Source organism: Cottoperca gobio, chromosome 2, assembly GCF_900634415.1.
Source record: "Cottoperca gobio chromosome 2, fCotGob3.1, whole genome shotgun sequence".
NCBI lineage: Eukaryota > Metazoa > Chordata > Actinopteri > Perciformes > Bovichtidae > Cottoperca > Cottoperca gobio.
The window spans coordinates 4,076,339-4,095,888 of NC_041356.1; the positions used below are offsets into that span (position 1 = coordinate 4,076,339).

General features: G+C 41.8%; 1 protein-coding gene across 1 annotated transcript; it reads right to left on the minus strand.

The window, feature by feature from the left end:
• Window positions 1-278: 278 nt before the first annotated feature.
• Window positions 279-18,433, minus strand: LOC115018446 (multidrug resistance-associated protein 4-like). Its single transcript, XM_029447370.1, is given in 33 exon segments — window positions 279-895; window positions 1,028-1,162; window positions 3,074-3,179; window positions 3,277-3,449; window positions 3,539-3,628; window positions 3,951-4,088; window positions 4,090-4,107; window positions 4,195-4,386; window positions 4,894-4,994; window positions 5,185-5,295; window positions 5,412-5,531; window positions 5,702-5,852; window positions 5,958-6,037; window positions 6,208-6,354; window positions 6,444-6,559; window positions 6,668-6,705; window positions 7,078-7,215; window positions 8,029-8,238; window positions 8,436-8,532; window positions 8,915-9,001; window positions 9,233-9,327; window positions 9,787-9,978; window positions 10,118-10,207; window positions 10,815-10,922; window positions 11,458-11,707; window positions 14,017-14,142; window positions 14,285-14,448; window positions 14,714-14,803; window positions 14,895-14,960; window positions 14,962-15,120; window positions 15,552-15,672; window positions 16,664-16,774; window positions 18,329-18,433. Coding segments are annotated over 33 exon segments (3,939 nt in total). The 5' UTR covers window positions 18,403-18,433; the 3' UTR covers window positions 279-850.
• Between the last annotated feature and the right edge of the window lie 1,117 nt (window positions 18,434-19,550).

The window sequence follows — 19,550 nt, forward strand, 5'->3', positions numbered from 1 at the left end:
GCACAGTTGGTGTACGCCTGGTGTTACTCTTAGAAGAACCTGTCTAATATATTAAGTTTTTATCCTTTTTATCTGAAATTTGGTGGTGAACTTGATAACACTTGGTTCTATGTTTCTATTGTGTATTTCAGCTCGGGACTACCAGCTATACCCATCTTCAGACATCTTTTTCAACAAAGAAATTCTGACGGAGTGTATTTTCTTCAAATGCAGTATATTCAGACCACTATTACTCAGTGCCACTTGGAGTGATTCTTCACTGTTTTACAAGAACAATAAGAGAGTTATCTTTTGAATGAGACCAACATCATGCAGCTGGTGCAAATGGTTGAAGAGCAGCTTTCAATTTACTTTGGGTATGTTGTTTGTAGGTATTTTCGGGTAAATTCGCTTTGGTAAAGACAGTTACTTTGGTGATGTCCTTTGGATCAAAACTCATATGTATACAGAAAGGGAAAACAAATGTTCACCTCATCAAGTCAAGGACTGAGCAACCGTTTCAACAAAACAATGTATAAAAGATGCACACGAGACAGTTTGCATTACAATTCAAAGATTTCACAGTTGCACTTACTTTGGACAGTAAATATCACACGTCCACATTCACTGGACACCTGCGTGAGACGATTGTCTTATTCACGTGTAGCAATGTATGATTATAAAAGTATGATTTTAAAGAAACAATACAACGTCCAACTTTTCTGCAGAGTGTCAGAACTGAAAATAAAATGTCAGTTTCTCCATTCTATTACCCGTTAGCAGAAAAAGACTTCCTTTAACATAAGCAGGTTCATTCTGCACCTTTCAAAATAAATGAAAGGTTGCGTGTTCTCAGAGACTATGGTAGTCTCTACGAATCTTGGTCTGCTGGGCTGTCAACACTTCTCTGTTGCCTCTGAAAGTGTGAAAAATCATCCCTTCAGTAAAAACAAGTCCAAGTTCCAAATAATAATAATAATAATAATAATAATAATAATAATAATAATAATACTACATGTCCATAATTTAAAGACATGTTTCACCTCACCAGTCCAGCTGACTTCAGCAGGGCAGCTGCCTCGGCCAGGCCCGTCTGTTGCACCATCTTGTAGAGGGCACCCTCTTTGTTTTGCAGCAGGGCGAAGGGACGGTCTAACTCCTGGATGGTACCACCACCCATAACCTTAAAGCAGGACAAGGCTGTTAGATTCGGTAAATGTGCAGTACCTCGACAGCTGACGTACTCAACCGCAGGCGCAGTACAACATTAGTGTACAGCTTTGCAAAAACATTTATTAAATAATTAATTAAAACCAAATGCAGTACAAATCCCAATTGATAAATGCACAGAACACAAACAACTAGACTTAAATAATGGATTTTAAATATATTAAAGAAAAATAAATAGTTTCCGTGACCTCTGGGGATCACATGAAGTAATCACGTTGTAAACAGGGAATTATTACCCTGTTAGTTACAGGAACAGGAGAATGTTTCATTTTGGAAAATCTCTGTTTTGATTTATAAATATGGAAAATCTAATCCTCACCATCTTACTGTAGTGAGCTGACAAGCAAAGTGCATTTAACAAATTATATTTTGATGAGATAGAGTTGAGCTACAACACGACACAGAGTTAAGCGGTGGCGACCCAATGTCCCCTGAGCAGCAAGCACCCGGTTTGTTTCCCAGCTGGCTGGATCAATAAAGGCATAAAATGCCCACAATTATATTTACAGACCATTCAGAAACTATTCAGAGCCCTTCACTTTTTCACATTTACGTTACAGCCTTATTATAAAATGGATTAAATTCAAAGATTATCTTTTTTATCATCAATCTACACACAACACCCGATAATGACAAAGCGAAAAAACAGGTGTTTAGAATTGTTGGCAAAGTACTAAAAAAACAAAAACTGAAATATCACATTTACACAAGTATTCAGACCCTTTACTCAATACTTTGTTGAGGCCCCTTTGGCAGCGATTACAGCTTCAAGTCTTCTTGGGTACGACGCCACAAGCTTGGCACATCTGTGTTTGGGTAATTTCTTCCATTCTTCTCTGCAGATCCTCTCAAGCTCCATCAGGTTGGATGGGGAGCGTCCATGCACGGCTATTTTCAGGTTCCTCCAGAGATGTTCAATCGGGTTCAAGTCCGGGCTCTGGCTGGGCCGCTCAAGGACATTCGCAGAGTTGTCACGAAGCCACTCCTGTGTTGTCTTGGCCGTGTGCTTAGGGTCGTTGTCCTGTTGGAAGGTGAACCGTCGCTCCAGTCTGAGGTCCTGAACGCTCTGGAGCAGGTTTTCATCAAGGATCTCTCTGTACTTTTCTCAGTTTCTGCCGCTGAAAAACACCCCCGCAGCACGATGCTGCCACCACCGTGCTTCACTGTAAGGGATGGTATCGGCCGGGCAGCGCCTGGTTTCCTCCAGACATGACGCTTGGCATTCAGGCCAAAGAGTTCAATCTTGGTTTCATCAGACCAGAGAATCTCGTTTCTCACGGTCTGAGAGTCCTTCAGGTGTGTGCATGTGCCTTTTACTGACTCTACCATAAAGGCCTGATTGGTGGAGTGATGCGGTGATGGTTGTCCTTCTGGAAGGTTCTTCCATCTTCACAGAGGATCTCTGGAGCTCTGCCAGAGTGACCATCGGGTTTCTGGTCACTGTGCTCTGACATGCACTGTCAACTGTGGGACCTTATATAGACAGGTGTGTCCTGTCCAAATCATGTCCAATTCATTTAATTTACCACAGGTGGACTGCAATCAAGTTGTAGAAACATCTCAAGGATGCACCTGAGCTCAAATTTGAATGTAATAGGAAAGAGTCTGAATACTTATGTAAATGTGATATTTCACTTTTTTATTACTTTGCCAAAAATTCTAAACACTTTTTTTCGCTTTGTCATTATGGGGTATTTTGTGTAGATTGATGATTAAAAATATATAATATATATATATATATATATATATATATATATATATATATATATATATATATATATAATAAGGCTGTAACGTAACAAAATGTGGATTACTACATTACTACATTAGTGATATATTACACTGAGAAGAAGAGAGGACTCACCAGTATCCTGTCGCTGTCCACGATGGTGTTGAGACGATGAGCGATGGTGAGCACGGTGCATTCTCTGAACTTGTCTCGGATGGTTTTCTGGATCCGTTTGTCCGTACTGCGGAGACAAACGGAAGAATCGAATCAAACGAGAAAAGCGTCTACGTCTATGCTCGAAAAGCTACCGAACAGAGACACAGGCGTGTCGGCGGTACCTGGGGTCCACGTTGGCCGTGGCCTCGTCGATGACGAGGATGCGGTTATTCCTCAGGATGGCTCTGGCCAGGCACACCAGCTGCCTCTGGCCCACGCTGAAGTTGGAGCCCGACTCTGCCAGGACCGTCTCCAGCTTCCCGGGCAGCTCCTCCACCGCCGACATGAGCTGCACCTGCGGGAGCAAGGGGGGAGCGTTTGCCTGATGCCCCCCACGGTGCGAGCTACGCACTCGAGGCCGTAGAGGGCAGATCAGATACTGACCTCCTCCAGAGCATTCCACAGTTCCTCGTCAGAGTGCTGGCTGAAAGGGTCCAGGTTCTTCCTCACTGTGTCAGTAAACAGCACCGGGTCCTGGGGAACAGGTCAGAAAGAAACATGGTGTAATTCAGCACAAACACAAGCTGGACTTCTTTCCATTCCAAACATCACATTGAATCTTCAAACAAAGTTTACAGGGTCAGAATATAAAAAAAAAAAGCAACGATTCATTTTTGGTGGCTCGATATTGTTTATTTCGGGCTGTTTAACAACTTGAGCTAAATAAGCAGGAATGACTGAGCTATTCCAAATGGAACAATTAAGTGGCACCAGAAATGTGTATTAGCAAATTTCAGAAACTTAAAAATGACATTAAAAGAGCAGATTTTCTAGAGGAAGTCGGTCCGAGGATCACCTGAGGAATGATGGACATCTTCTGGCGCAGGTCGTGGAGGCCGATCTCAGAGGTCAGAACGCCATCGATGTAGATCTTCCCCTGAGGCTCTGCCAGGCGGAAGAGAGCCGACACCAGAGAGCTTTTCCCGGCACCGGTTCCTGCCCACGATGCCCACCTGACGCACGGGAAACAAGACTGATCATCGTCTATTGTGTGCGTTTAAAAAGGGGACTGTGGCTGTAGGCAAACCAAGATGTCTCACCTTCTCGTTGGGTTGGAAGGTGACGCTTATGTCTTTGAGTACCGGCGGTCCATCGCTACTGTAGGAAAAGTTCACCTGGTCAAAGGTCACCAGGCCTTTGCTCGGCCAATCGGGAGGAGGACGCTTCTCCGTTTCCCAGGGGGCTTCGCTCTCCAGCTCGGTGTACTCCACCACCCTCTCCACTGACGTCATCTGCAGAGAGAGATTATTGCAGATGATTCCTTGTGTCCTCACACCTCCAGCCTGTTTCTGTCATTCGAGTCAACTGTTTAATATATTCTGCTGCTTCCAAGAGCTTCATGCTCTCTCCACCATAAACACCAAGAGGTCAGACCTGATCTGACTGATGTTAAAGCCTGATCACCAATCAGCAGGTCACAACTGGGAAACTCAACATCTAATGAAACGACAGTAACCGCCATCGTTTCATTTGAGTAGATATTTGTGTGAAATTGTCATAATTACCTTACAAATGATTGAGTTCAAAACATGTTTTGTGAAGTCACAGTGACCTTTCATCACCAAAACCTAATCAGTTCATCTTTGAGTCGTTTGTGCCAAATTTGAAGAAGTTCCTTCCTGGCTCCTTCACGAGAACGAGACAGACTGTAAACATAAAGCCTCCGGCTGCGGCTCTTGCTCGAAGGCATAAAAAGAAAAGACAATCTATAATAGCAAAAGTAATCACTCAGTTCTTACCATGTTCTCCACCTCAGCACTTTGCCTCACCGTCCACTGGAAGTTTCCTACCAGGGTCACAGCATAGGTCAGCACCAGGCCCACCTCTCCAGCCTTGAGCCCTAATGAACACATACACAATACACAATATATAAACCTCCACTTCTTCTGGTCTTATTGGCTTTGTATTGAGTTATATTGATTTGTATTAAGTGCCTGTTGCACTTTGGTCAACTGTTGTTGTTTTTAAATGTGCTATAAAACTATAGTTTGACTTTAGCTAACTGAGTCTGTGTGCACACAGTTCCTTACCATCTCTGAGTAGGATGCAGCCAAATGTTACAAAGGTGACAAATATTGAGCAAATGCTGTCGAGGTGAAGGGCAAACCAGCGGGAGGTCATCAGGAACAAAAACCATGCCTCTGCACCAGAGACAAACAAAATGTATGTCAGAACAGAAACACTGCAGCCATACAGCGGCCTTTGTCATTCCAACTATAAACACGCTTGGAAAATAGCAATATTAATAAAGGAGAACCTGAGTGCAGGTCCTGATGTGCATCAAAGGCTTTCGTTAACCTCTCCTCGGCTCTGAGGGCTCGGATCGTCCACAGGCCCTGAAGAGACGAAGACAGGTGGGAGAACACTGGACTCCGAGCTGTGGGAGAGACGACACAATCCAACTGCTTGTACAGGACGTGTGTGTGTGTGTGTGTATATGTATATATATATATACACACAATATCATTATATATTATATTTAAAATGCCAACTCATTCAATCTATCTCATGACCTGGTATAATTATGGCTAGAATCCATGAACATACTTGTAGACTCGAGGCGTTTGATGTCTCGTGATGTACGGAGGTAGAAATGTCTCAAGTACAGGAAGACAAAAATCAGAGGAATGACGGGGATGAGGATGAGAGGGATGACTGAGGCTGCCACGGCGACCACGCCAACATTCTGTAAAAATAACTGCAAAACTACAAACATCACATTGTGAGCAATATTAAATAAGTTAGGAGAAATTAAGATTTTGTCAAAAGTCAGTCAACTCGGATGCGTGTAATCATTTCTCACTTGATAGAAGTCCATAAAGGTGATGGGTAACATGGAGTCCATCTGGCTGATGTCTTTGGAAAACCTGTTGAGAATCCTTCCTACAAAGTAGGTGAAAGCAAACTTGGTTCAAAAAAACAATTGCTACTTTATTAATTAGAAGGTTATGTACAATGGTGAAGCCTGATTTGGCTCCATGTATCAAATCAACCAAAGCAGAACCTCAGCTTGACTCAATTTAAACTGGTTATATATTCTATGCGGGGCTCACCTATGGGGTTGACGTCAAAGAAGCGAACAGGCGTGCGGAGGACAGCTCTGAACATGCTGTCATGCAGAGCCTGAGATGATCTCACTAACCCATGAAAGATCAATAAGCTCCTGACAAAGCCAAAGACGACAGCGGCTGCTGTCAAACCTGAGAGCAAAAACAACAGGATTCACATTTTAATACATGTTTTAATGAACTTCATAACCATCACAGTCAACACCATGTGGAAGGCTTACCTGAGTAAATGCCAAGGTAAAATGGGAGATTCAACTCTTGATCTGAGTAAGTAGCGTTCATGCCAGTTTCAATGCGAACATCAGCAGCTGTGCGGTTAAAAAACTCCTCTCTCGCCCTGTCAGTTGAGGAGATTAACAAATCAGACCCAGCACGCAGCAAGAAGTAAAGTTAGGGAAGCAAACAGCATATACAGAGGAAGCAGCTCCCGTGTGTTTACACTCACCAGTAGACCAGCCACCAGTCCTGCATAACATATGCAACCTATTAATGGAAACAAAGTTCATATTAAGTGTTGAAGTCGTAGTCCAAAGTACTTCATATCAGAATGTAATCCACTTTCACAAATATATCAATTACATTTTCTGATGTTTTTCTTGTTATGGTGATTATTAGATTTTTATTTGAATATCTTTCTGTCATGTTTGAGTTATTTTGATGTCAATCTTTAATATGTCTACATTTATTGTGGTACAAAGCATTGTCTAGTTCTCAGTCTATATGTTCAAATGCTAATAACAATGTATTTAGCGACTACTAGCTACAAATGAACACACAACATCACTTTTCAGGTGGGAGTGGGCAGATCTGTTTAAATAAAGTCCATGTTGATGAATATTAGAGCCATAGGCTTACCTCAGCTGTGACAGTGAGCAGCACTACAACCAATAACACCAGAGGGTTACGGCCTGAAGTGAAGTACTTCAGATAAATGCGGCCGCCAACATTTCCTTCAGCTCGAGTCTCCTCTGCCATGGTATGACCTGTTTCAACCTGCAAAACAAGTCATTACTGATCCATAAAGTCATACTACGGGCTACAACTTTACACGTTATACACTTCAAGTATCAACTCTGCACTGACGTAATACAGGCTTATTTTAAATGAAACCAGGTTGGAAGTATACATTCAGGGATTTGGGGAAAATGCACAAAAACGCATCCTAAAATGTGTCATCAGGCAAAATAATATTTACACTTATTGTGGAAACAAAATGGAAAATGAATAGGATTCACAGGATGTCTATAAAAAACTAATTATCCAAACACATGCTGTGTAATTGAAACGATGGTAAAATAAACCTGTAATCACTTTCTGGAATATTTTATTTTGAAAATAATAATAATAAGCTTTGTTTGTATATTTGTTCACAGCAAAAACCCAACAATTAGTACAAGATTAGACAGAATAAGAGCATTTACAGTACAATAATCACAGTGTTGATGTAAATGAGTCTGAAGTACCATTATAGAAATAGCAGAATTACAATTGTATAATAATAGCTGAATTAAAATAGCAGATAACGCGTTATGGTTTCCCCAATTGTTAGAATTGTGTTAAACTTTTAGACTTCTCTGGTCGATACTTTACTTCCCTTTGTCCCCGTTGTACAAAGTAAGTTGAAACACAATCGTCACTGATTTGGTTTATGGTAAAATCCAGATAAAACCGTTATTAAACACGCTGGTTTAACCTTTTCAGTCTAAGGCAATATCTGACTACTAGTCTTCTCTGCTGCGACTCGTATGAAATACCTCTATCAAATATCTCTTAGGTCAAAGGACTTCAATATTTAAATGCACCTACCGGAAGCTGCTCAGCGTGGTCGCTCCCTGGAGACAGGAGGCTGCTGTGTGAACTGTGCGAGTGAGCCGTCCTCTGGCTGCATAGCGACAGTTTGTCTGGCTCAGGTGATCGAGACCAGCGCTCCTGCTCCTCGTCGCTTCTCTGCAGGGACTGGATGTCGAGGCCAGAGCGCTGAAGCTCATTATAGGAACCCTCAACCATGACACGACCCTGGGAAGAGGAGAAAACGCTGCCATGAAGGGGATGAATCCCTGTCGATGGATTTAACACAGCAACAAATGACTTAGAACACTAGCCAGCGATGAGCCACTAGGTCAGATCTGTGGGATTGATTTATGGCACAAGACAAAAGTCATGCAGATAAATAGAAGTGTGGCCTTATGATATATATATATTTACACACTAACCTCCTTGAGGACAACAATGTGGTCAGCTGCATGCAGGTACTGCAGCTGGTGGGTGACCAGGATACGACACTTGTTCTTCAGCAGGCCACAGATGCACCTGATACACGGAGACAGAGACAGAATAAACTAGTTGTGTAAATGAAGTGTCTTTGTGTAACTTTATGCAGGAAGATGAGCTTCTGTCATGAGTTATCAAAGTCTAAATGTAACTGTAAACACTGCACATTTCTCCATTACCAAGTCGTCGTTATTAGAGAATCCATATTACACAATCTTTGTAAGCAGGTCTCTGAGTATGTCGTGTGTTTGACGTCTGGTGTCGCACATATTGTAGGATTTCTTGTTAGTATAAAATAGTAAAGGAATTTAAATGTTATTGTATACTTGCAGCTAAAACAGAATACTATAATAATTGATCGGTATGTAGCACATATGGTACAGTATTAGCACGGGGAATTTCTGGGCAGAAATGGTCTCACTGTTCAAAGAGGTGTCTGCCGACCTCGGCATCCACAGCACTCAAAGGATCGTCCAGGAGGTAGATGTCTGCATCCTGATACACAGCCCTGCACACACACACACACACACCGACCCACTTCAGTGAAGTATAACAATGTGAGGAGGGGAGAACAACTGTAACAACAGTTAATGTCACCTGAACCTAAACTTATCTGTGGAAAGACAAAACTAACTTGTTAAAGTTAAAGTTTTGAGGCGAGACAAAAATACGCTTATTCATTTCTAGGGAGTATGCTGTCTGCGTTACACAGAGGTGATCCTTGTCACTGTCCTCTCACCTCGCCAGGTTGACTCGAGCTTTCTGTCCCCCGCTGAGTGTGGCTCCTCTGTCCCCGACCAGAGTCAGGTCTCCGTCTGGGAGCAGCTCCAGGTCCTGCACTCAAAGATAATGGAGCGTTTGTGTCAAATGTCCTTGTTAGGTTTTTATCATATATAGTCGACCTCGTCATGTTTTTATTTAGTCAAGTCGAGACTAAAAGACTTAAGTCTCATCTTACTTAGTCAAAGAAAACCATAACGATTTTGGTCAATGAAAGCTGTCTTTTTAGTCATCAGATTGAACATTTCAGTCAATATTTTTGTCACATCATCTTCAGGTTGAATGATTAATGTAGCTTCGTTACTCCGAGTCCTCCTGACTGTGCTCATTAGTGATGAGCAGCTCAGTCGCACCCACTCGGCTTATGAGAGATCTGCAGCGGCCAACATGGAAAAACAATCAACCGCCCGATCTCGACCCGCAAACTTTAAGCATTAGTGACGGGCAGTGATAACTGCTGGGACGCAGGTGGGTGAAATAATACATCATTAAAGGTACTGTGTTATATCTCACCCTCTTTAAAGCGCAGGCGCTGAGGACTCTCTCATACTGCTGGGGGTTGAGTTCTCTCCCAAACAGGATGTTACTTCGTACGGTTCCAGGGAACACCCAGGGCTGCTGGGCGGCATATGTCAGCTGACCTTTGACCTTTAGTTTTCCCGTGTCGCGAGGCAGCTCTCCCAGGATGGCGCTCAGCAGAGATGACTGGTGCGAACAAGGAATCAAACGGCGAATATAGTCAACACTTTCTCCTTTGACGGTGCTCATATTGGGACCGTTTATTAAAGCAGGTTGTAGGACATCATAAGCCAGAAGCTGAACTAGTTCACACCGGTGTACTGACCTTTCCAGCCCCCACTGGGCCAATTACAGTCAGGAGTTGGTTGGACTTCACTGTGATAGAGACGTTCTGCAGTGAGGGAGCGTCCAAACTCTGACAGGATAGAGGAAACCCGCTCATTTAGAGAAACACAAGCTACCAACTGCTTCTATTTCATAACAGATCGGACATTTGATCACACCGTGTGAAACCCCAAACAGGCTTTTCTGGCTCTTACGCTAGGTTTAAAACTTACAATACATTATATACTCAGCATTTAAGCACATACAAGTCCTGTAAAATGACATTACACCACTGTGAAATATCACTTTAAGGCAGTGGTTCCCAAACTTTTTCTGCAGGCCCCCCCTTTTGTAGATATTTTCGCAACCCAAGCTAGTATTTTCAGACACACAACACACTGTGGTCTCTCCTCGTTACCACCGCTGTACTGATGAAGCCGAAGGCGATATAATATACCTCATCATATTTTCTTGTCTTGACTTTAGCTTGGGAAGCTGACACATTTGGTGAAGATTCATCCTCTGCTTTGAGTTTAGCTGGGAGCCCTGTCACAAACTTGTCCATGTTATGCTAACAGGGCTCAAGCATGCCTCATTCATTTGCCTTGCTGTGCCCCCCCCCCCTAACCTACCCTAACCCCCCCTAGGGGGCGCGCCCCCCACTTTGGGAACCACTGCTTCAAGGTTAGAATATTCACCTTATCCCAGTAGCAGGTCAGCTTCTCAATCTCAATGCAGTCGTCCTTCTTTTCCTCCAGAGGAAACCGCAAGTTTTTTCTCTCAATCTCATCCAGCAGGAGAAATTCCTGGAAGGTGGTTAATCAATAAGCATGACTTTACACTGTGAACCCTTTTATTAAAACATAGACAGTGTGCAGTTTACAGTGCTATGAACTCTTGAAATGACTGATGTGTATGAAATGTAATGATTAACTGAACATTCACTCAGCGCGGCTCTAACCCTGAGGTGAGACATGAAAAAGATTTACAATGTAAAACAAATACAATGTTACACCCCATGTGATCTGCAAATGATTCATTGGTATCTTTATCCATGTACCTTTCTATGCCACTCAGGACTTTATGTATCTCTGTGTGTATGTGTCTATTTTCAAGGGATACTGCTGACACATCATTATTGATACAACAGGTCGATTGTGTGCTCGATAATTATAAATCCTGTTGGATCTTGAAGCTTGAGCAGAAACACTTGGGAAACACTTTAGTAATTGTGTGGATATGTTGAGCTCATGAACTATCCTAAAACTGTTTGAATGTTTGCAAGCATTGTTCAGCAAATATAAGACAGCTGCTGTAATTCAGAACAAAAAAAAGAATCACCTCAATCCTGCGAACGCTGACCTCCGTCTCCGACAACTTCTCGATGGCCAGTGGGAAGAACAGGGTGACCGTGAGCTTGATTGTACCATAAAGAGAAACTGTGACAAACACAATGCTGGCAGTGATGGTGTTGCCCAGGAGAACGTAGACAGTGAAGGTAACAAAGACGATGATTTTGCTGCTGGCAAAGAAGGAGGCCATGTTGAGTCCTCGGAGGTAGGAGCTCTTCAATATCTGATTGATTTCTTTCCTGGCAATAGAAGACAACACATGAGGAAGTTGAGCCTGGTGACTTAATAGTGCACCGTGAGGACAAATTATGGCTGTTAGGTGACACATACCCACCAGGGTTTTGAATCAGGTTCAGCCTTTGCAGCATGCAGAATATTAATGATAATTGGGTTGTTTGAGCTATTCTTAAATCCATTCCTAAGTTTGTGTGATAAGTCGGTACTAAATTCTCAGTAATTACTAGAGTTTTGACCTGGTGATTTTACATTGTGTAACAGCATTAAAACTTAGGAAATGCCGGTAAACTTTAATAATGTGCAAAGAAAACTTCTGTAGTTCTGTCCAAAAGTAGTCAACTATGTAAACAGGAAGCCACTAAACAAGCTTCAAGTAACTGCCAAACTGTTTTAGTAAATAAGTCAAGCTAACGCTAACGTCAGTTGTGTCGGTTGGCGCAGCTAGCTACGCAACAGTCACACCTCATAGTTTAAAACAAATAAATCACTACATAAAACATAGTTTGTGGTGAAACTACGGTTGTGCCACAGAAATCACACCTAAACAAGTTTGGCTAGTTTTAACTCAAGTGATTGCATTGCAACTTCATCACAGTCTGTTGGGAACAAAGGTGCCACTAGAGTGTGTAGACGGGCTCAGAAAGTGCTCGCTGTGACCGTACGAGTTCTGATATAAAGGTATTGATAGCCCCTGTATCATACTGTGTGTGTGTGTGTGTGTGTGAGTGAGAGAGAGAGAGAGAGAGAGAGAGAGAGAGAGAGAGAGAGAGAGAGAGAGAGACTATGTGTGTGAGTGAGTGAGTGAGAGAGAGAGAGACTCTGTGTGTGTGTGTGTGTGTGTGTGTGTGTGTGTGTGTGTGTGTGTGTGTGTGTGTGTGTGTGTGTTCTATTACATGATCAGTCATGTGAATGTGTCTTTGTTTTTGAGGGCCTGCTGATACTTAATATTAACAAAGTCCACACAGTTAACAGAAGTGGGCGAGCAGCGGACAGCAGGAAGCTTCAGCAAGCTTTGATTTGTTTTATAGATAAAGATGAAAACCTTTGCCTACTGTACAAAACTGAGAAACAGTTGTAACATTCTGCTCAAGTTTTTTTTTAAAGGCCAGTCATTAATTAGTAATCAAATATACACTCGTAATAAGAGGTCCAGGATTTCCAAATGTTTTCTTAGAAAGGAGTAAATGAGTAATGAGGATGTCTTAAGAAGTGTGTCGTTCATTATCCAACGCTCAACCCCTGTAACCAATGGACCGTTTGCTAAATGTCATTCCCCTACTCTCCCCACGTTCCCGTCTCTCTCAAACAAAGGCATAAAATGCCCCAAAACATAATCTGGGAGCCATTTATCTTTGCCTCTTCAAAAAGCCCTTTGTTGTTGTTGACAAAGAGATGCTCGGAAAAATAAATTCAACCTAAACCTTCTTCTTCCTGCATTACAGTCAATCTGACTTTTCATGTTTACTATATAGCGGATGCAGTTGCTACTGAGCTGGGATTGAATGGATCATTCTTAAAAGAATAACGTGTCTCATGTATATTGTCTTGGCAGTGTGTGTGGTGTATTGCCAAAATACAAACTGGAACTTTTGGACTTTTTTCTACTATTATCATAATATCTCATTATTATTATACAGTTGGCTCAGGTCATGTCCTCTCTAAAGCTTATATGAATAGGAACATGACCTGAGCCAAAAACAGCAAACCCTAGTCTACACTAAAACGCAGCACCTCCCTAAGGTTCTGTCAACAGGCCAGAAACACACCAACAAATGAGATCTGAAAAGCAGGTTTTGCGAACTACGCTGCACCAGTGTGGAAAGGCCTGCAGGAAGGTTGTGTCTAAATGGTAACCCCTCGAGTCTCGTCAGAGTTTTTTCCAGATAGGATTCACCATCTTGACACGACCCTGCAGGACATCACCAGCAACAGGAGACCACCAGCCCACACTGTGGAGAAGCATCAACTGGCCGACGACCTGAATGCATCTTACTGCAGGTTTGATAAGCCTTCACCTTCAGACATCAAACTGCCCCCCATCCCCCCTGACCCCCACCCGAACCCGGGATCAGGGAAGAAGATCAGCTCTTTCATAGAAGTCTGTGCTTATCAGCTGGCCAGAGCACTGGAGCCGAGTGAAGTTCCCTCCCGCTTCAAACGCTCCACTATCATCCCGGCCCCAGAAATTGAAACACCCAAACTAAAGTCTAAAGGAAAATATGGGCCCATGTCCCAGTAGGAATGAATGCCCTATAATGCCCCATTTTATCCCTGCAAAAACACTGACAAAAAATATGATTTTTATTCTTACCTTCTGACTTCCGTAACCAGAGCTGAGAAGGGTTTCTCCCAGGCATACATCTTGATAATCCTGATGCCAGACACCACTTCGTTCATGATGCGGATTCTATTGTCAGTAAGGACTGCTGTTTTGCTCCTGCAGAAAAGTTTTAAAAATACCTTATGTTTCATAGTTTTGGAGAAACTACAGTAGTTACAAAAACTGTCCAGATAAGACAAATGAAGAGGAATTTGTAAATGGGCATAATTAAACTAATCTATCAATAGAGACAACCTACCTGAAGATGCCAAAGAGCTTCCCGAACAAGGACTGTACAGGCATCATGAGGGAAAGGATTACCATACCTGCCAGACATGAGGGTCCGATCTGGTACCAGAGGAAAACGATGATCACCATCGCTTCAAGAGGCCCCACCCACAGGTAGTGCAGGTTGAGTGTAATCTATCGAGAACATTGTGAATCATGAGCACGGTTCGAACGATCAACAAATGCAATCACGCTCAGTTGGATTTGTTCAGTGTGACCGGGAAGTGAGTTTCCATACAGAACGACAGAAAATGGATTTGTGGCTGAAATGATCGGTTTGCCATGAATCTAGTGGATTATAAACATTTGCATTAGAGTGTTTTTCGGTTAAGAGGTTGTTGTTTAGTAAATCAGAAACACTGATGGTGCAGTGCTTCATTGTAGGCTTGTGTTACCTTACCTCATCAAAACGATTGACATCATTTGAAAGGAGGTTCACGATTTGCCCGGTGGTTGTTTGCCCCATGGATTCACTGCTGAGACCGAGAGCCTGACGACAGATATGTCACCTGTCTGGTGAGTATTACTGAAATCATTCACAGCATATCTGTAGGAGTGATTGCTGCTGAAGCTTCACTGACCTTCCTGTATATCATGTGACACATGGCCACTCTGATCTTCATGCCAGTTCTTTGGACGCAGTAGTAAGTAGAGGTGTTGGAGGACGGTCAGTGCGAAGGAGGAGAGGCACATTGCAGCAGCGTAACCACACACAATGCAGAGACTCCTCTGGTCGTCTGGGTCATAATTTTCAAAGTACAGGATGACTTTCCCCAGAAGAAGTGGCTGGATCACTTTAATTGCCTCCTTTATGGCAAAGAGTGACAGAAATACATTACTGACACTGGATGCACTCAAGCAAAACGCACTCAAGCAAAATGAATTCTGACCAGTTTGTCTAACCTCTGCCTTCTGGTTTGTCAAATTATACAACACAAAATCTTACTACATCACTAAATTGCATGGCCCCTCGATATGTGGCTGACATGCTTGTAAAATATGAGACATCTATGCCTAAAACATGAAAACTTCTTTTAGTTACTATGTTCCTTATTCATAGAAACATCTCTTCACTTCACATAGAAACCACACATACCATTGACCTTTAAAGGAGAAAGGTTAACGTTACAAACTATTTTCATCACACAATGACTTTAGGATGAATACCTATACAAACCTACTTCTTATCATTTCCCAACGGGAAAATGTAAAGGACACTTCACATAGCCAAAACATACCAGAGAAAATGTAAACAGCCCAGTCATTGCGTAGGACTTCCCATAGCACTGAATAAGAACTCTGCTGAGTTTTGGCTTCCGAAGTTCCTTCATAGCCTTTCTAACATCATGGTCCCAAAATCTGCAACAAACAAAATGCAGCAGCATAATTATTCTGCACAGAAACATAATGAGTTCAAAGTTTAGAGTGAAATTCCCCTTTAAATCTCTTAGTGCAATAAAAACGGATTAGCATCATGTTGTAGGGTGAATGAGTTTCATATTATAACAATATAGGTCAAGTTAGGGCTGAGTAATATACTGATATCATGAATGGAGATGACACCCAAAGGTTTTGAGAATCACACAAATATTTATTTTCACAAAGTCTGCTGACTGATCAGATGAATTGCAATTAATTGTAAAGTCCCTCTTGGCCATGAAAATGAACTTGATCCCTGATTAATGACTGATATTCTGCAAAAGGTTCAGGGATTGGACTGCTGAGGACCGAGGTAAAGTCATTTTCTCTGATGAATCCCCTTTCCGATTATTTGGGGAATCCGTGAAAAAGGTTGTCCGGAGAAGAAAAGGTGAGCGCTGCCATCAGTCCTGTGCCAACAGTAAAGCATCCTGAGACCATGTGTGGGGATCTCAGCCAAGACAGAGGGCTCACTCAGAACTAAGAACACAGCCATGAATAAAGAGCAACTTCTCCCAATCATCCAAGAACAGTTGACTCTTCGCATAAACTTAATGTAATTGTCAATAAAAGCATTTGACACTTGTGAAATGCTTGTAATTATACTTCAGTATACCAAAGTAACATCTGACAAAAACATCTAAAAACACTGAAGCAGCAAACTTTGTGAAAAGCAATACTTGTGTCATTCTCAAAACTTTTGGCCACAGGTGTCGTCTTAGATTTTGGATATCGTAAATGGCACAAGTGTTGTCTTTTCCTGGTTTTAAAGGCTGCAATACAGTCCTTTTATCCATAATCGCCCAGCCCTGGGCTAAAAACATCTTGTTATAACAATAAACTTGACGCTATAACGTGATATTGATCCATTGCTGTTTTTGTGGCGTGGCAGCAATATGTGATCTAAGGCTGCACCACAGTGATGGAGTACCTCTGCAGTTCCTCTCCCAGTACTTCAGACTGATCCTCGAGAAGAACGCCGTACATGTCACTTTCCTCCAACCTCCGTTTGCGGCCAAGGTGCAGCAACGGGGTCAGCCAGCTGGAACAGACAGTTAGGGAGGATTTATGTCACAAACAGAATATGATTGTACTTTTTTTATTACTGCTAACATGACTAATGGAGAGGTAACACTATTAATGTTTGTGCCGCACATGTTTAAAGGTAACTTCGATAAATTTCAGAGTGTGTATTTTTGAAAAGTCCTGAGATCAAATAGACTGTGTTACCACGGTAACAAGAGAACGTTTCTCTGGTAAATGTGTTTGCATGTTCTTTACACAATTAGTGGAAAAGTGAAAGATTAAAGAATATTATTGGAGAAAAACTGTCTTTAACCCATAGATTTCATAAAACTTAACAAACAGGGGTTTGTTTATGAAGCGGGAAGATGACCAAGAACAGGTAGCAAAGGGAGTAAACCATTCATACTATTTATAATGCTACTTCAGACTCATTTACATCTACACTGTGATTATTGTACTGTAAATGCTCTTATTCTGTCTAATCTTGTACAAATGTTTGTTTTTGCTGTGAAGCACTTTGGGCTGCAATTCTTGTATGAAAGGTGCTATACAAATAAAGCTTATTATTATTATTATCATTAATAAAATACATTAAATTAACCTGAAACATGTAAGGTTTAACAGCACCTGTGCTACAGGGATCCCTCTAGGGTTTGTTCGGTTGGTCGAGAACATATTGTGAGAACATGTTGTACTAATAAGGGCACATAAATACTGGGAATGGCAGTTTGCTGAGCCTTTTCTACATAGAACAAAGTGTGTAGAATCCGTGTCCAAACAAGAGCCCCTTCTGTTGTTTGCCCTCTCAGCCAATAGCCGACCACATGCCTGATCAGGACACGCTGGAACACACACGTTTAAGTATCAGAACTAAAATACTGTAAGAGCCGAGGCCAATGAAATACATGTGAGAAGACTCAAGCGTGTTGAGATATCTTATCTTGAAATAAGACGATAAATGACATATCAAAGGTCATATCTACGTTTGCTGCACATACAAATATAAACTCCACCTGCAACTATTTGTACCAACAATGATTTCATTTTTGTATTTTATCTCTATGTCTTTTAGGCATTATTGAATCCCTCGTTTTTCTCTATTTCGGGCTGAACTTTTCGATTAAAACACCCGTTGCTCACAGCAAAATACAGATTATTTGAAGATGATTTTGGATTGGGTAGGAAAACAACCTTTTGCTGTTGCATTAATTATAAATTAATGTTTAACTAACTTCTGGTTAGAACATAAATGTGTAACTAGTAGAATTCATCTTGATGACTCATCATTCATAGAAGTGTGCGTGAAAAAATACTTTGAATTGGAGTTGCAACAGGTGGCTAAAGTTGCAAGAATATAATGGTAAGTGCAAATCTTGAATAGTGTCTCTGGTAAAAAAAAACTAAAACAAACGGCCCACACAAGAAGACTTTATCTCCCAGTGCCGGTGTTTTGTGTCTTTAAAGTCGTAAGAATCTAAATGATATGTGACATCTGTTTCAAACTTCACATTTCAACAGCTACAACTAAAACAAAGGTTGGAATTACTTTCATAATAATGTAATCACTTACCACAAAAACACCTTTGATAGACACCTGGCAGTGGTCAGCGGATTGTGTCTGAAGTCTTTTTGACTGATCTCCATGATTATTTGGCACCAGTTCGGACGGCTGCGGCTGAGACTTCACCTCGACAGACACAACTGGCGCACCGCACCATCCAGCATTCATCACCATACACGCTTACTCATGGATCATTTACTTACATCTTGTAAGGCTGAGACTCAGCCAATGCTGCTGCCGCTACTCGGGGGGCGTCTTCACGTGCGGTTAAGATACATCGAATAAACCCTCTGACCCCACGAGCAGTGCCGAATAACCGTGGGTTTTCTCTCACACTGTGGGATGTGACGTGGAAACAACTTGTTTAATCGTGGAGCTTTAGTTGTCCGGACGTCTTGCTACATCAACACACTTGATGTTTTACTTGGTATCTGATGTTGTGCCGCATGTCTGAGCATAGCCTATTTGCTTTTCCCTATACATTCTGTGTACACATCGACCACATACTTGTTGTGTGTGAAACGTGTTGTTTTTTTGCCGCCAGTGTAAATGTAACATTACCGGCTCAAGGACAAGCAGGGACGTGACACATTCCATACATTCATTTTTACGAGCAGCATTTGAAAGTGGCATTTGCGTATCGTGTGTTTTCTGCGCCTGTAGTCTACAGTGGTAATCATGTGGAATAGTTTAGTACTGCAGGAATTTGTGGAATGTGTGCCAACACCTGTAGTTAATGCCGTTGTTATAACATCACAGCATTCCTGACACTTATTTTATACATTTATATATAGTTTGCTTGACTACCATACTAGCTGTGAGACCAGTAAGCATCAAGTATGACTTCATTTACAACTTTCACGCAAAACCACTTCACAAGTTTTCAAATGTGTATTAATTTGTCCTGTTAAAACATTATGAAGATGTTTTTTTAAAGGAGACTGGACTTAATAAACGAGAGAGGGGGAAATAGCTATGATTAATGTATTATGTCAGATAGTATGTTATAAATGTATTTGTTCTCCTTTTTATTTGCGGTACATTTGCAGTTCCACTAAGTCACCAATAGAGGGGACTGAGAGCCTATTTATAAACGCCATCCTGTGCCAACTCGTTTGGAGAGAATGACTACACTTTTCAGGCTACATGATCCCAAACTTTGGGAAAGATGCCAGTGAAGCGAAGTGAAATAAAACATTTTAACATTTACGCTTACATTGTTTTAAAGAGT